Raw genomic sequence first — 14,622 nt, 5'->3', positions numbered from 1 at the left:
TTGTATGGTATCAATTGTTTAGGCTTACAAAATTTCGGTGCTTTTAATGTCTATGTTGTTTCAATTGCTTCCGGTTGAGGTGAATAATTATGCAAGTTGATTTATTTTGGTTTGTATGAATTATTTATGGCTTAACGAAATAAAAAGTGTACGGGATGAGTTGTTTAGTCCAATTCAATTCCGGATAAGAGAAACTAAGTTAATTCTGATCTTTGTTAGACTTATCGAAGTGAGGTTTCAGTTATTCAAGTCTAATCGAATTCCTTAACAAGAAATACTAGTTAACTAACCTAGTACTTGCCTTGTTTAAAATTGAAAGGTCTAAGTTTATGGATAATTAGAACCTGATGAGAACAATAGAGTTTATCTTTATTTTGGTCTTATCGAATTAAGCGGTTGTTTTTGAACAATCGGTTTAGCAAAGTGATTAAAGTGCTTAGTTGATTTTTGGTTTTCTAAACTAAATTGGAAAAATTGTTTCGGACAATTGTTTCCTTGATAACATATCAAAATAAAACTACTCGTAGTTTCAATTTTGGTATTGGTTATCAGAACATGATGTGTGGAACCCTCATGCCTAACTCTACAGGTTTGCAAGTCTATTTTGAGATTTGTAAGATTCTTTTCGTGTTGTCCTTTATTTTTTCGTTTCTTTGTCATTTTTGTGATAAAAAGGGGGATAAATATATGGAGTAAACAGGTGAACTGGCATTGATTTTATATTGATTGGTATCACTAAGGAAAAGAACAATGGTGCTTGAATGTTTATCTAACGAAAGAGTGAAAGCACAGACTAAGGGGGAGTAACATGTCATATGAATTGGTATAACAAAGACGTGCAGATTGAATATCTACCTATCTTCCTTAGGGGGGAGTAATAGCTTTATTATTATAATGTCAACAACGACATTTTCAAGGATTGAATGTAAGCAGTTTTACTATGCCGTTGAATCGGGAATCAAGCGGATGTGTAATGAATTATTGTAATTTGTTTATCCATATGATGTAAGAGTTTTGTCACTAAAATTGACAAAGGGGGAGATTGTTAGAGCATGGCTCGGCTGAACCTACCAAGCGTTGGTATGTCAAGTTTGGTGGGAGTGTTTTAGTGAATAAAAACTCATGTTAAGAGTCGCTTGATTATGTACTAGAGTCAACTTCGTATATGTTAGCTTGAAAGTATTAGGATATGAGACATTACAAGTATTGCGAAGTCTTGAAGATGTGAAGAAGCAAGGAGCTACAACGACAACAATCATCCTTCCACTTGAGGTTCGTGATATTTGACTTGAACTGTTTCATTCCCTAAAGTATCTTTTCAAGTCGTGCATATTAAAAACATAACTGCGAAGCATATTTGAACTCTAGATAGACATAGTATTAAGGAATACAATACGAGATTTATTGCTTAACCATTAAACTTTGTAGATAAGACATCGTCATAATCATTTGAATGCTATTGCGATTATGTATGGGCATGAGGTGAGGATTTCATCATAGGGAACAATGTTTACATATGTTCTAAGGATTTCATTTGAAGACAAAGAAGATATTGATGATCTGACTTGGGTTTTATAATCTTTAGTGTGAACAATACTTGTTTTGGTAAAACAGGATCCAATTAATAATCGGTTTATCCTTGTGGTAGATTGGATTGATTAATTGAGTAGATCGACATCAACACAATTCTTTGGATTAAGAGTGTTGTTGGCTTAATCTTAAACGATTACTTCGGTAATTGAACATAAGGTAGATCTAAGGACCTGACGAAGGAGTTTATGTTAAGATAAACGGAAGATTCTTTGTTTGACTCATATCACTTGGTTGAAGAGAGTTGATACCAAACAGATTTGTTGTTCCTTTACTGTTTGGAATAGGAACCAAATGAATTGTTCCAAGTACGTTACTAATTTATAAGTTGGAGGCGTAGGAATACAGACGGAACTAGGTGAACTATAGGTTTAGTTGCTTGGTCTCAACTATACGAAGTTGGTGTAATTTTGTGTAGCGGCTTAATCCTGAGAGTATTCAATTCTGGACAAGGTCCTAGGATTTTTCTACATTTGCGGTTTCCTCGTTAACAAAATCTTTCCGTGTCATTTACTTTTATTTTCCACATTATAATTGTTTTATTATAACTAAAGTAAATTACACAAACGTTAATTCCTATTTACTTGATAAGCAATCCTACTGTGTATGGTTAAGTCCGAACCTTTGTATCAAGTAAACATACTTCGTTGTTGTATTGTCTCGATCTCGTATCCATAGACGATCACACGAAGTGTGACCCGATTAGTTGTATTGTGTCGACTCTGTCCATAGACAATCACTTTCGGAGAAAGCTTGAGGTATATTTGGGTACCCTCACCTTTTCATTTTTAAATTATAATTTACCAAACGTCATGCCAATTTATTTCCACAGCACATCACATCAACGCACTACAAAGCATAACAGAAAAGCGCTTTTCTAAAATTCACAGCAATACCAAACTAGCCTTAAGCCAGGTAAATCAATATGTAGCTCCGCCATGCCGACAAATGCCATCTATGGTGACAGACTTCGAACTGGTAAATGCATTTTGAAGTTTTGTTTCTTTTTTCCGGAAGTCCTGTTTAGGGGGTGTGGTCATCATACATGTTACTTCTAGGGACTAATTCCATACATTTCAAAGACGGATTGATGAAGTGGAAGTGGTTGTGAAAAACCTCTCTTTTTTTCTCTATACATAATCGTTTTTCCCAAATAATTATCGAAAACTTCTTTTCTTCGATCTTCTTCATCTCCAAATCTAGATTTACTCGGATATAATCTGGGATATCAGATTTTCCGAATAGGTATGGGTTTGTATAAATAGCATTTAATGCTTTCAATAAAAAAATCACGATTTTTGTGATTTTAGGTTTTAGGTTTGTATGTTTCTGATGGGTCTGATGTCATATCTATGCTATCAAGATTTGTTATCTAACAGCCTTAATGGCATTCTCTGGTAGTGGTGCTGCATTATAATCAAGTATGTTATGAAAGAAGACGATCTAATTCGGCAAACAACGCCGATTTTGATCTTTTTGATATCAATTTCGGCATATTACTTCTTTTTTATGGAAGCATCTGACATATATGATGTCAATGATCAAGAAACAAAATGGTTTGAAACCATTATCAGGATATCAACTTCTTCAGCAGAGTGTAAAATCTTAGTACAATTTTCGTTTTTCGTTTCTTTAAATTTCGAAATTTGTAAATTTAATACTAATTGTTATTTTATGTTTTCTGGTGTAATTGATCATGCAATCAAAATTTCATATTACGAGGCATTTTCTTTTTCCTTCAAAAAAAAAAAAAAAAAAAGAAAAAAGAAAGAAAAAACGGATTGATGCAATTGCCTAAAAGTACTTAGAAATCTAGTACCATCTCTGTTTCCGGGGTAGAGATGGTATCGCCTTTTTTTAGGCTAAAACAAAAAATGACAGTATTACTTTTGAAAAATGGTTAATGAATGATATTTTAAGACAAAACAAGATGAGATTTCAAATATGATATGAATGATAATAATTCATTTTTAGAAATTAAATGGCTTATGTTTCCTCACCGGTACAAGGTGATGGTGGAATGACAATGATCCTACTCATCTTCGCCCCATTTTAGTGGGCAATAATTGATGGCCTTATTTAAAATCATTAGATCTCCCTTCCAAACTAATCACTAATTTTGGAATTACCAATGAATTATTTTCCAATTAAAGTACTTTGAAAATTCACATTATCGAGAGAGCCTTATCCGGTTTGAGAAGCAGAAATAACAAGTCAGCAACGCGGTTTGGCCGTTTTACCAAACCAACAGTAACTGCCATAACTCCGGTGTTTGGATACTACTATCCAATGTCAAAAATCTATAACATGTTTGGCAGTCAGAAGGAGAACTTCTACCTTTAGCAATGTAGGAGGGTATTTGAAAGTGAAAATGTCAAAAGTCACCTCGGCATTCGGAAGGAACCAAAAATAATTTTTTTTGGGGTATTTGGATACATCTTAAACAATTACTTTTTTTGTGCGATGTAATAATAATTTTCGAAATAAAAAACTTGATTTTTTACGAAGTAATTTTCTTTTTTGCTTTAACTCTTGAAATTATTTTCAGTTCTGGTTGCATGCAAGAAGCAAAATCTGACTTCTACTTCTAGCATTTTTGGTTTTCATAGTTCTTTAGACTCGTCAACAAAATATATTTTACTTCATGGGAGGTTGAATATTGGTTTGCAAAGCTAACATCTTGTTTATTTGGGTCTTACTCGCGATATGAATCTGACTCGATCCTAATTAAATATCCAATCATACGTGTTTTCATCTTTCTAAATCAAGATCTTACACAAAGATATTTGAGTTGCACATCATTTTATACCTATTAGAGACATATCTAATTCAACATACAAGTTTTCTATAGTAATTAAAAAAATTCGAGTCAGTTGTCCGATAAAGAAGAAGTCATTTTTCCGAAAAGCTTATTACCATCCAAACACCCTCCTCCTAGGGTTTATGTAAACCTCACGAGGACCACTGAAATTATCCTCCAAAACCTAAAAAACCGAAACCGCATGATCCACAAAACGTCCTTGACAACTCATCAAACTTGGTGTCAGTAAATAAAAAGTCATGGATTAGTAATGGATAAAACTTTCAAAACAGATAAAACCATAATACCCCACCAACTCCTCCTCCTTCTTCCCTGTTTTTATATTCTCTTCAATCTCCCATTCTCTTCTGAGATCATAAAACTCTTCTTCTCTGTCAAATATTTTTCTCTCTGAATTGGTTCATCAATGGCTTCTTCATTGAAAACTGGGGTTTGTTTCCTTTCTGGTTCTAATGAGTTTCAAAGAAGAAGAACCCAAGTTGTTCATTCTTCTTCAATGGCTTCTCCATTGTTATTTCAGAAAACCCTTGAATTACCTGTGTTGAAGACCGAATTTAAAGGAATTCAAGTTTCTGTTGTTTCAGATCAACAACAGACTCTTCTCAAAACCCCTCTTTCAAATTTCTATGTTAATGTACGTATTTTTAATTTTCTCTTCTAGGGTTTTTTCATTCAATTTACTAATTTTTTTTCCTTTCAAAACTGATTTTGTTTTTTTGATTTGATTTAATTGCAGGCACAAGCATCACTGTGTGTAAGCCGTTCAATGAGATGGTGGGATAAAACTCTGAAACCAAACATGATTGAAATCAATTCAGCTACAGAACTAGTACATTCTCTGTTAGATGCTGGTGATAAACTTGTTATACTTGATTTCTATTCTCCTGGTTGTGGTGGTTGTAAAGCTCTGCATCCCAAGGTACTTGGACAAATTCATCTAAATTTCTTCAAAATTCAAGTTTTGGGGTTCTTATTTATATAATTTTTGACTAATTTTTTTTGTTTTTGGTCTGGATCTTGCAGATTTGTCAAATTGCAGAGCAGAATCCAAATGCATTGATTTTCAAAGTGAATTATGAAGATCTTAAACCAATGTGTTATAGTCTCAACATTCATGTACTTCCGTTCTTTAGATTTTACAGAGGAGCTGAGGGTCGTTTATGCAGTTTCAGCTGCACCAATGCAACTGTAAGAAGAACTGAACACAAAATCTCTTCTTCTTCTTCTTCTTCTCATTTCTGATTCATTTTGTTGCCCCTTTATCTAATTATCTTTGTTTCTTTGCAGATTAAGAAATTTAAAGATGCATTAGCAAAACATGGAACAGAAAGATGTAGTCTTGGACCAGCAAAAGGGTTAGAAGAGAAAGAGTTGTTGAAATTAGCTGAAATTAAAGAGATTAATCTTGATTTTGATTTCTCCACTTCAAGATCTAGAAGTATCAATGAAACCACAATTGAAGAATTGGTTTTATCTAAAATGGGTTTTGCTGGTTCTTCTTCTGATAACATCTTTGTTGATGATAACAATGCTGCAGTATTAATGGCATAAGAAGAAGAAGAAAATGGAAAAGAATGGAGTTAAGCTTAGTAATCATCCCTAATTAGTATTTATTGTGATTAAAAGCAGCTCCATTTTTTTCTGTTTTTTTTTTGTAAATATCTATTTGTGATTATTATTTTTAGGGTTTCCACAGGTAGTAGGCTTTCAAGTTTTCTGGTTTAAGCCTACACATTTAGTCAATTGTTGTATAAGATTTTAGGTATTGCAGTGATTCTATCTATAATTCAATAAGAAGGATTATGTTCAGAATCCTCAGATCAGCTTGACTGTGCATGAACAAAAAAACAATGGCAAATTTCAATGGGCACACAGCATGTGAATTGATTAAATGCTGTTCAAATTTCCAATGTTTGGTTACGATGCTAGATAAAAATAAATGCTCGAGTAGCATTCGAGCAAAAAAATTCCGTTAGAAGGAATTTGAGAAACCCATTCTAGTCATCTGTTTAGGCAAAATCTTTGTCTCTGAGAACCAATTGCAGCAGCTGCGTAATCTAGAGATTTCACACTGGAGCAATGTTTCGGTGGTTTAATGATCAAAGAGCTGATTTTCTTCTTAAGAGAGTCACTCCTGGCCAACTGCGCGGAGTGAGCTGATTCTTCTCAAGAGAGTTAGGCTCCTGGCTAACTGCGCGGAGTGAGCTCACCTAAAGCCACATGTTTCGAATTCCATCCCTTTTCAGTTTGTTAACATTCTTGAAGTAAAATTTTACAAATTTTAAGGCACCTTGCAAACTATGTGATCTAGTAGTATTTAGCAAGGAATTGGGAACCCAAGTTGGATATGAGTAGAATTTAAGTTTAAGAACATGATCTAGATCACTCTCTAACAATAAATTATTGATAAACTAGATATGCCTTGTAAATCAAGTTTATTCATTGACCAATATTGCGAGAATGAGCTTGGATCATGTATTCAGCTTTCCTCAAAAACAAATTAAACGTTTAAAGGGGCTCAGAAAACCTTGAACCTGAAGTCCTCACCAACCACCAACCGACTGCTACTAGTTTGCCCCACGAAATGACTAAATTCAACAGCCATCGCCAATGCCAATTTATAAAGTAACCTGTACAAATTACCACACCAGTTAGATGGGTTTATACTTTAAAGTACATCATAAGTATTCAGTACATGAGATCCACTTAAGATTGAGGTGGCAAGCGATTAAGATCCACAAAAATCCACAGAACTCTCATGGATAAACATGAAAAAGAAGAGGCAACAATAAATTGCCGACTAGTGTTGTACCGTCTTGTCTAGTACAAGTCCTTGTTTCAGTTTTAGCCTTCAAAGAGTAAATCTTATCCCTTTGGATGGTGAACATTGTGAAATCGAATATGATCAGTCAGCAACTTTTTCAATGTCTCTTTCCAAACGCAAAGTAGCTCGACAATGCCAACAATTTGTGGATTTGTTCGAAATTCAACTATCCAAAGCTCTCGGTAAAAAAATATAACCAAGAGTAAACATCTAATCAAACGTGTAGTATGTTCAATGCAGTACCCAGGGGCAAGGAAAAATCCTGTCGAAAGAAGGCACCATAAAACTGTAAGTGATCTAACCTAGATTCAAAAAGCATCCATGTTTTTCGCGCCATAAGAAAATCATTCAGGGGAACTGGGATTATAGCTAAGAACATAGCAAGTAAAAAGACCTGACTGTCAGACTTACAAACCAAACTTCCATGTCCATTACTCGAGTGAAATCAACAGGAGAAAATAGCAAGTAGTTAAACATGCTGGCACATAAATTATTATGATCCACCAATAGTCATTAATATGTGATGTTCTAATACCTCTTTTAGAGCTTGGTGTATAATTCAGGGCTGCAATACTTTCATGATTGTTAATTGCTAATGGAGGCATGTTGAATCACCAAATTAGTCGCCCAATGTTCCCTTGGTCAGCCCTTATATCTTCGAAACAGAACAAGAAAAATAAAAATCAATTTTCTTTATATATCAATCTCTTTAGATGTGATTAAAACTATCCAGCTAAGGAAAATAACAAGAACAGCAGAAGCTAATTATTCTACCAAATGGTAAAAATAGGCACACCATGATATGTGTACAGAGCTAGAGCCACGAGTATCAAGGAAGCGGGTAGAAGATAATAGGATTAAGTGGGTCTCGGAAGACCTCTAACCAAGTTATGGGAAGTGAGCACCAACAAAATCAGACAAAACGACAGACAAATCACCAATAATCATTAATGCCATGGTTCATCCATAATCTTTTTCGTTTTACAGAAAGATAAAAACAAAACCAACGGGGTAGTTATTTTTGTTTCTAGAATCTCAAAACCAAGAAAATCCAATAATAAAACTCACAATTTAAACAAAACTATGGGCCATCTCTATACGTAGCTTTGTCTATCTTAATGCTAGCCCTATCTATCATCATCGCTTTCTTTTTGAAGTCCAAACTCCCTTCCAGCACATAATTTTCAATTATTCAGTTCCTAAACCTGGGGCGTGTATAATTACAAGTCTGACAAAAATCTTATCCCCGCCACCTGCATCCATCCATACAAAGGATTTGAAGGACGAATACAGCATGAACAAATGGTGGTTTTAGTACTAAGTGAAATGATCAATAAAAAAAATGATCAAGTGGTGGAGCCTGTCTACTTAATTATTAAGTCATTTAGTAGTAAGTAGTTACCAAAAATCACAATCGATTGTCCAACAAATTATCACACAAGACCCTAACCAGAAAACAAAAAACAGCAACCAAAACAGAAAATTAACAAAATAAGGATACAAGAGTACCAGAAAGAATTGTGGTTTTAGAGGGAGAGTTCGAAGACTGATGTTTGATCTTTCAAAGACCATTTCCTGAGATGGAAACAAATCTTTTTAAGCGAGTCTACAACCTAGAGAGTCAAAAATTGAAATTGAAGAAAATGAATTTACCTTCCCAATTGAATCCATTTGCAGAGGCAGCACAATCTTGCTGATCTTTTGACTTTCCCAGGCCACACATCATTTTTACCAATTTACTGGAATAATCATTTGGGCCAGTCAGCGTTGCAAGCTGCTCCACGAGATGTGCCAAATTCAGTGGCATTAGAATTTAGTACGCTTATTTTTCCACTTTGGCGTTCAAATTTTTCTTCCTTGAAAACCCACTCAATGAGAGAAGATTTGACAGAAAGCCTCCACTCTCGCCATTTTCCTTTTTTGAATTACTTAAGTGGCTTATGAGTGACCAGTGAGTGTTGAAATCTGGTACATAACCTTTTCCTTGCATCTTACTCAAAAGGTCAGATACTTTGCTGTGATGATTCTCTAAGGAATACCTATCAATGATATGCTGGAAGATAGCCCTGCTTGGAGTTTGCCCTAATTGAAGCATGCTTTGTAATAGCCTTTCAGCTTGAACAGTTTGCCCCTCTGTGCAAAGACCTTGAACAAGAATTTCCCAAGAATTAATACTCGGTTCCAAATTCCTACCAAGCATCTCCGCATGTAAATCGAGAGCTTCATCAAACTTTTTGCTGGTGCAGAGACCATGGATGAGAGCATCATAACTGGTAGAGTTCGGGAGGTTTCCATTCTTCAGCATCTCGTTCAGAAGATCAGTTGCCTTATATGGTTTCTCGTGCCAGCAAAACTGTTTGATCAGTACATCGTAGTTGATCTTATTGGGAATAAGACCCTTCTCCTCCATTCGGTTAAGATAATTTTCAGCTTCCGCAATTCTACCCTGAGAGAGAAGACCTTCTACAATTGCATCTTGAACAACTGAACCATGATTCCAGCCATTCATTTCCATTATTCTACTCAACTCCAATGCCTTATCGAGCTCCTTTCGACTACAAAGATGAGTGATCATGGATTTCAGACTGCGATTGTTCGGTCTTAGGTCCTTATCAATCATCGTCTTAAGAAAATCCATTGATCTTGGGAACTCTCGACATTTACAATAGCCATACACGAGAAAATTGTATGTAATTTCATCAGGGTGAAGGCCTTTCCGGTGCATTTCGTCTAGAAGTGATGTAACAGGTAAGATATTCCCAATTCTTAAAAGATGGAAGATCAGTATATTATAGAAGATATGCAGTGAAGAATAGCCTTGTGTCACCATGTAATCTTTCAGTCTCAATGCACAAAGCACTTTACCTTGAGAACACATCAGTCTCAACAAATCACGGTAACTCGAGATAGAGATGCAGATATTTTTCCTAACCATGTTACTAACCAGTTCCCTTACTTTTCTCATATTGTCTGCTCGACAATACCCCTGAATCATTGCATTATAAGTCCCAGTTTTGGGGTAGATTCCCTTTGCCACCGTTTCTTGGAATTGGAGGGTTGCCTCGCTAATTTGATGATTCTTGGATAAGCCATCAACAAATGCACCATATACAGATAAAGATGCAGTTGATTTCTCTCTCAACATGATCTCCTTCAAAGCCCTAGCTTTTTCCAATTTGTCGAACCTGCATAGCTGATAGATCAACAAACCATATGCATCCACACTTGGGGTAATGCCCTTTTCTACCACAGTTTCAAGAATTGAAAAGGCTTCGAGAAATCTTCCCTCCTGACAAAACCCTCTTATTAGATGACTGTAAGCTGTGCAATCCAGGACTAATCCCCATCTTAGAACTTCTTCTACAAGAGCTTGGCCGATGCTTGAAAAACCCAAATCACAAAGCTCTTCAAGGAACATATTAGTTAGATCAGAAATTAGGTGACTATTTGCATCTAACATGCTTTCGAAAATCCCTAACATTTCTTGAAACATTTCCTGCTGACATAGATATCGTACAACAGACTTGTATTCCTTCAAGCTGGGCAACCATTTATATCTTCGAGCAAGCTCAAAAAATTCATGAACTTCTTTTGCGCTCTTTTTCTTACAGAAGCCAATAAATAGCGCCCCGAATGTTTCTTTCTCAACTATCAGGCCTCTTTGGTGCATCCCCTCCAAAAGTACTCTCCCCCTTTGACAGTGATCTCTTTTGCTAATAGCTCGAATAAGAAAATTCAAAGTTTCCACATCCAACCGATAAACATGGTCTGGCATTTCTTCTAACAGATGGATAGCCGTAACAACATCAGAACGCAAGCCGGATTCACAAAGGCCTTTCACCAGTGCAGAGAATGCAGACAAAGATGGCTGCTTCCCTCGACGAATAATATCGTCTGTCAACACCAGTGCAGCTTTTATATCAGGGAGATCACATTCCTTTAATATCAGAGGGTTAAAGTCAGATACCATTGCATCTTTTAAAACCCCCATTAAAGTCTTCTCATACACATCAATATCTGCTTCTAGATATAAACCATTTCCAAGATTGTCGAAGAATTCTGCTCTTGAAAGAACTGCATCATTATCTCTTTTTACTTTTGTCGTCAATGGGTCAAGACCCAAAACTGTAAACGCCTTAGACAGTGGATCCTCTACCATAGATAACTGAATCAAACCATGATTCACCATCTCCTTAATAACTTCTTTCACTTCATCAAATCGTCTAGATTTACAATAACCAGCTAAGAGAACCTTGCAAGTAGATACATCAGGTACTATCCTTCCTCTAATCATTTCATCATATACTTCTTTCGCATTTTTCCACATGCCCTCCTTAAACAATGCAGCTATGAGAGCATTACAAGAATAAATATCAGGTTCTAATTGTCTAGATAAAAGTTCTGAAAGATAAATAAAAGCATTTTTCAGCTTCCCCTCTCGACAACTCCAACTTATAAAGATGCCAAATGTTATCTCATCAGGTTTGTAGCCTAAATGCTCCAGTTCCCTCATAAACAAGTAAGCTTCTTCTGTACCAAAATCCCTGCACTGAGATTGTAAAACCTTATTGCAAACTGACGGATCCGGTGCACACTTTCTCTCACTCAAAAAATTCAATAAATCCTTAAAATCTTTCTTTTCACAGTATCCATTAGCTATCGAATTAACTACTCCATAACTAGGTTCGAAACCAGATGATATAACCTTCTTAACCAGATTTCTAGCTTTTTGAATCTTTCCTTCTTTGCACAATGACTTTACAATAACGTCTAACGCACACTTCCCCGTGTCATTAGGTCCAATCCCAACATCAACCATATCAACGAACACCTTATATGCTACTTGTATCTTGTTCATTTCAATCAAAAGCTCAATAAAACCTTCATAACACAAATTAGACAGGACTAAACCTCGACTCCTCAACCAATTATATGCAGAAACTGAATTTTCTAAGTCTCTAGTCCTAACATACCCTTCAATCAATTTACTGGAGATGTCATGACAACCTGATAAAACCCCCAAAGGCTCCATAATCCTAAGAACAGACTCACCTTCTTTAAGCAACTCAAGCCTGATAAGCATGGAAGCCATGATAACATATGATTCTGGTAAATGCTGAAAATCCTGAGAAGTAAGATTAAACAATTCCCATAAAAATCCCACCTTTTTCTTTTCATTTTCAAAATTCCCAGAATCAAAATTGAAACCCAATAAAATCTGATGAACATCATGAGGTTTCAAACTCGAAACCCGCCAAAACCTACGTATAGATTCAGGTGATATATCAGAGAGTTTTAGAAGAATTTCTTTAAGAGATGAAACTTGAACAAAGTTCTCATTTTTCTGATTCTCCCAGAGATAAGAAAGCTTGTGAGAAAGAGATTTTACAATTACAGAAGGATTAATCAGAGCGTGGGTTTTGTTAATTAGGTCTGAAGATTCAGTATATGAGATGGGTTTTTCATTAGAATGATGAAATTCTAGGTTTGTAGAAAAGGGTTTATCAGAGTGGGGTTTAATGGAATAAATTTGGGAATAAATACAAACCTGGAAATGGAGAAACTTGATTTGTTGTAGTGTGTGAAGATGAAGATACGATTGATAGAGTATTTGGGTTCGTCTCATCTATTAACACTATACTGAGTGAATTTGTTGTTCGAAACATACCAATTCTTTTTGACTGGTGAGTGTTTTTTTCTTTTCTTTTCTTCTTTTTGAAGCAAAGAGTAAGTGTTGGTTTCTGGTTCAATATTTTTATTTTACCCGTGTTTGGATAGGCCTTTTAAAATGTTTTCCAAATGTATAAAGTAACAAATATTCCTTAGTGGAGATGTTAGGGCAATTCCTATAGCTATGTGTGAATGGAAAAGTTTTGTGGAGCCAGGTGAAAGGCCAAACACGTTTTTTCACTGTGGGAAAAGAAGTGGGCGGTTGATCATCAAGCGTCGGGCCATATTACATCCGTCAAAGTGTGAAGGAAAAACTCCGCGTGCTATACTTAACCGTGGGCGTTTGTAGTAAAACCGCCAACGACTAGTTTTTCAAAATTGAAAACGTTTAGTTTTTACCTTTATAAATTACCGCCATCTTCAAATAATTTACTTACACCAAAATTCACTTCTCTTGAATTTTCTCTTCTAAATTTATCTCAACTTTTTAGTTTTATTGTTGGTGAAATGGCTGAAAAGGCGATCACACTTTTTTGCGACGCAAAACTTGAAGCTACTGTTTCTAAGATATGCAGAAGTTTTAAAAAGATTGAAAATTGTAAGAGGGAAGTTCAAGTTTTTTAAGTTGCTCCAAGAAAATGTTCCGCTAAAAGGAAAAGAAGAGCTCCAGTTTTGGGGCTCCCGTATAACTTGTCGCTCGTACTACCGCTATGACTTATCGCTCATATCGGTTATTATCGATCGTATGACCGATGATAAGTTTCCGCAGAGAGTTCATATAGAGATCGGTGGGGGTTCTGAAGGATATGTTTGTGTCCATTGTTCCGAGGGGGTCATCCGAATCACCATCATAAACTATCCCGTCCTAATTATCATTCTCACAAAACTTCTTCTCCATCCTCGCTATCCTATTCCTCAAAATCCTCATCTTCTTCATACAACCAACGTCCATAAGTGTCAACAAGGGAAAGCCTTATTCCAATTCTTGATAGAACCCCCTCCTACATCAAGCTGTGAAAGAATTCATGTACCCCGAACCTCTATAAGAACAAGAGATGTCCATTGTCATTGATCAAAAAGTCCGTTTGGAAGTAGAAGAAGAACAACACTATTTATCTTGTAAACAGCTGGAGCAAGCATCAAGAGATTGGAATTCCTTGCGTTATCCACTCATGTTCTTAATTGAGAGGTATAACCTGTGTAAATCCGATAAAGGAGCTTGACATAATCTAAAGATGTTATTGTGTACGGGTCCTCGAAATGCAGGAGTGGATTGAAGGAGGGGGGGTTAGTGGTACAGAAGATTTCGAACAATAAAGTACATGCCTCACCAATCACCATCCGTGAAACAAAATTAAGGTGTTCCATGTTATGAGGAATCTTGTTCAATTATGAATTTCCTTGAAAAAGACTGTTACGTTATGGGCCTGAACATATACTATTTGGTTGCGAAGCCTGCTACAAAGATTTTTTTTGATTCAAGTTGCCCGTTTCTTCTTGAATTAGGGTGAGATCCGTAAAAGGTTTATACATGGAAGTTTCTGGTGTGATGATGCCAACACGTCACTTCAATCGGAGTCTAGCTATATGTTGACATAGCACGAAATATGTTTCTGTGTTAATCAATAGTTTAAGGAAACACGACACAAATCACAAATGCTTACATGATTTGGAAAATATAATATAGTTATACAACGAATGTGCGACTAACGAAGTG

At 35.7% G+C, this 14,622-nt stretch overlaps 2 protein-coding genes across 4 annotated transcripts; one reads left to right on the top strand and one right to left on the bottom strand.

The window, feature by feature from the left end:
- The first annotated feature begins 4,712 nt into the window (after positions 1-4,712).
- On the top strand, positions 4,713-6,229 carry LOC113333999 (thioredoxin-like 1-2, chloroplastic). The gene is made up of 4 exons (XM_026580352.1): positions 4,713-5,045; positions 5,148-5,330; positions 5,435-5,599; positions 5,699-6,229. Exons 1-4 carry the CDS (start codon positions 4,818-4,820, stop codon positions 5,960-5,962), a joined length of 840 nt encoding a protein of 279 aa, XP_026436137.1. The 5' UTR covers positions 4,713-4,817; the 3' UTR covers positions 5,963-6,229.
- Positions 6,230-6,424: 195 nt separating this feature from the next.
- On the bottom strand, positions 6,425-12,961 carry LOC113333997 (pentatricopeptide repeat-containing protein At5g15280, mitochondrial-like). Of its 3 annotated transcripts, none has more exons than XM_026580349.1 (4): positions 8,889-12,961; positions 7,771-7,890; positions 7,224-7,497; positions 6,425-7,041 (listed from the first exon to the last, which is right to left on the bottom strand). In XM_026580349.1, the coding sequence occupies exon 1, from the start codon at positions 12,859-12,861 to the stop codon at positions 9,058-9,060; it is 3,804 nt and encodes a 1,267-aa protein (XP_026436134.1). In that variant the 5' UTR covers positions 12,862-12,961; the 3' UTR covers positions 6,425-7,041; positions 7,224-7,497; positions 7,771-7,890; positions 8,889-9,057. The 3 variants fall into 3 exon arrangements, with proteins under 3 accessions (XP_026436134.1, XP_026436136.1, XP_026436135.1); XM_026580351.1 differs by having other exon boundaries at positions 7,479-7,497; XM_026580350.1 differs by lacking the exon at positions 7,224-7,497.
- Between the last annotated feature and the right edge of the window lie 1,661 nt (positions 12,962-14,622).

The sequence above is a fragment of the Papaver somniferum genome, unplaced genomic scaffold, assembly GCF_003573695.1.
Source record: "Papaver somniferum cultivar HN1 unplaced genomic scaffold, ASM357369v1 unplaced-scaffold_135, whole genome shotgun sequence".
Lineage (NCBI taxonomy): Eukaryota > Viridiplantae > Streptophyta > Magnoliopsida > Ranunculales > Papaveraceae > Papaver > Papaver somniferum.
Note: the sequence above shows the minus strand (reverse complement) of the source record. Positions and strands in the feature narration are given on the sequence as shown.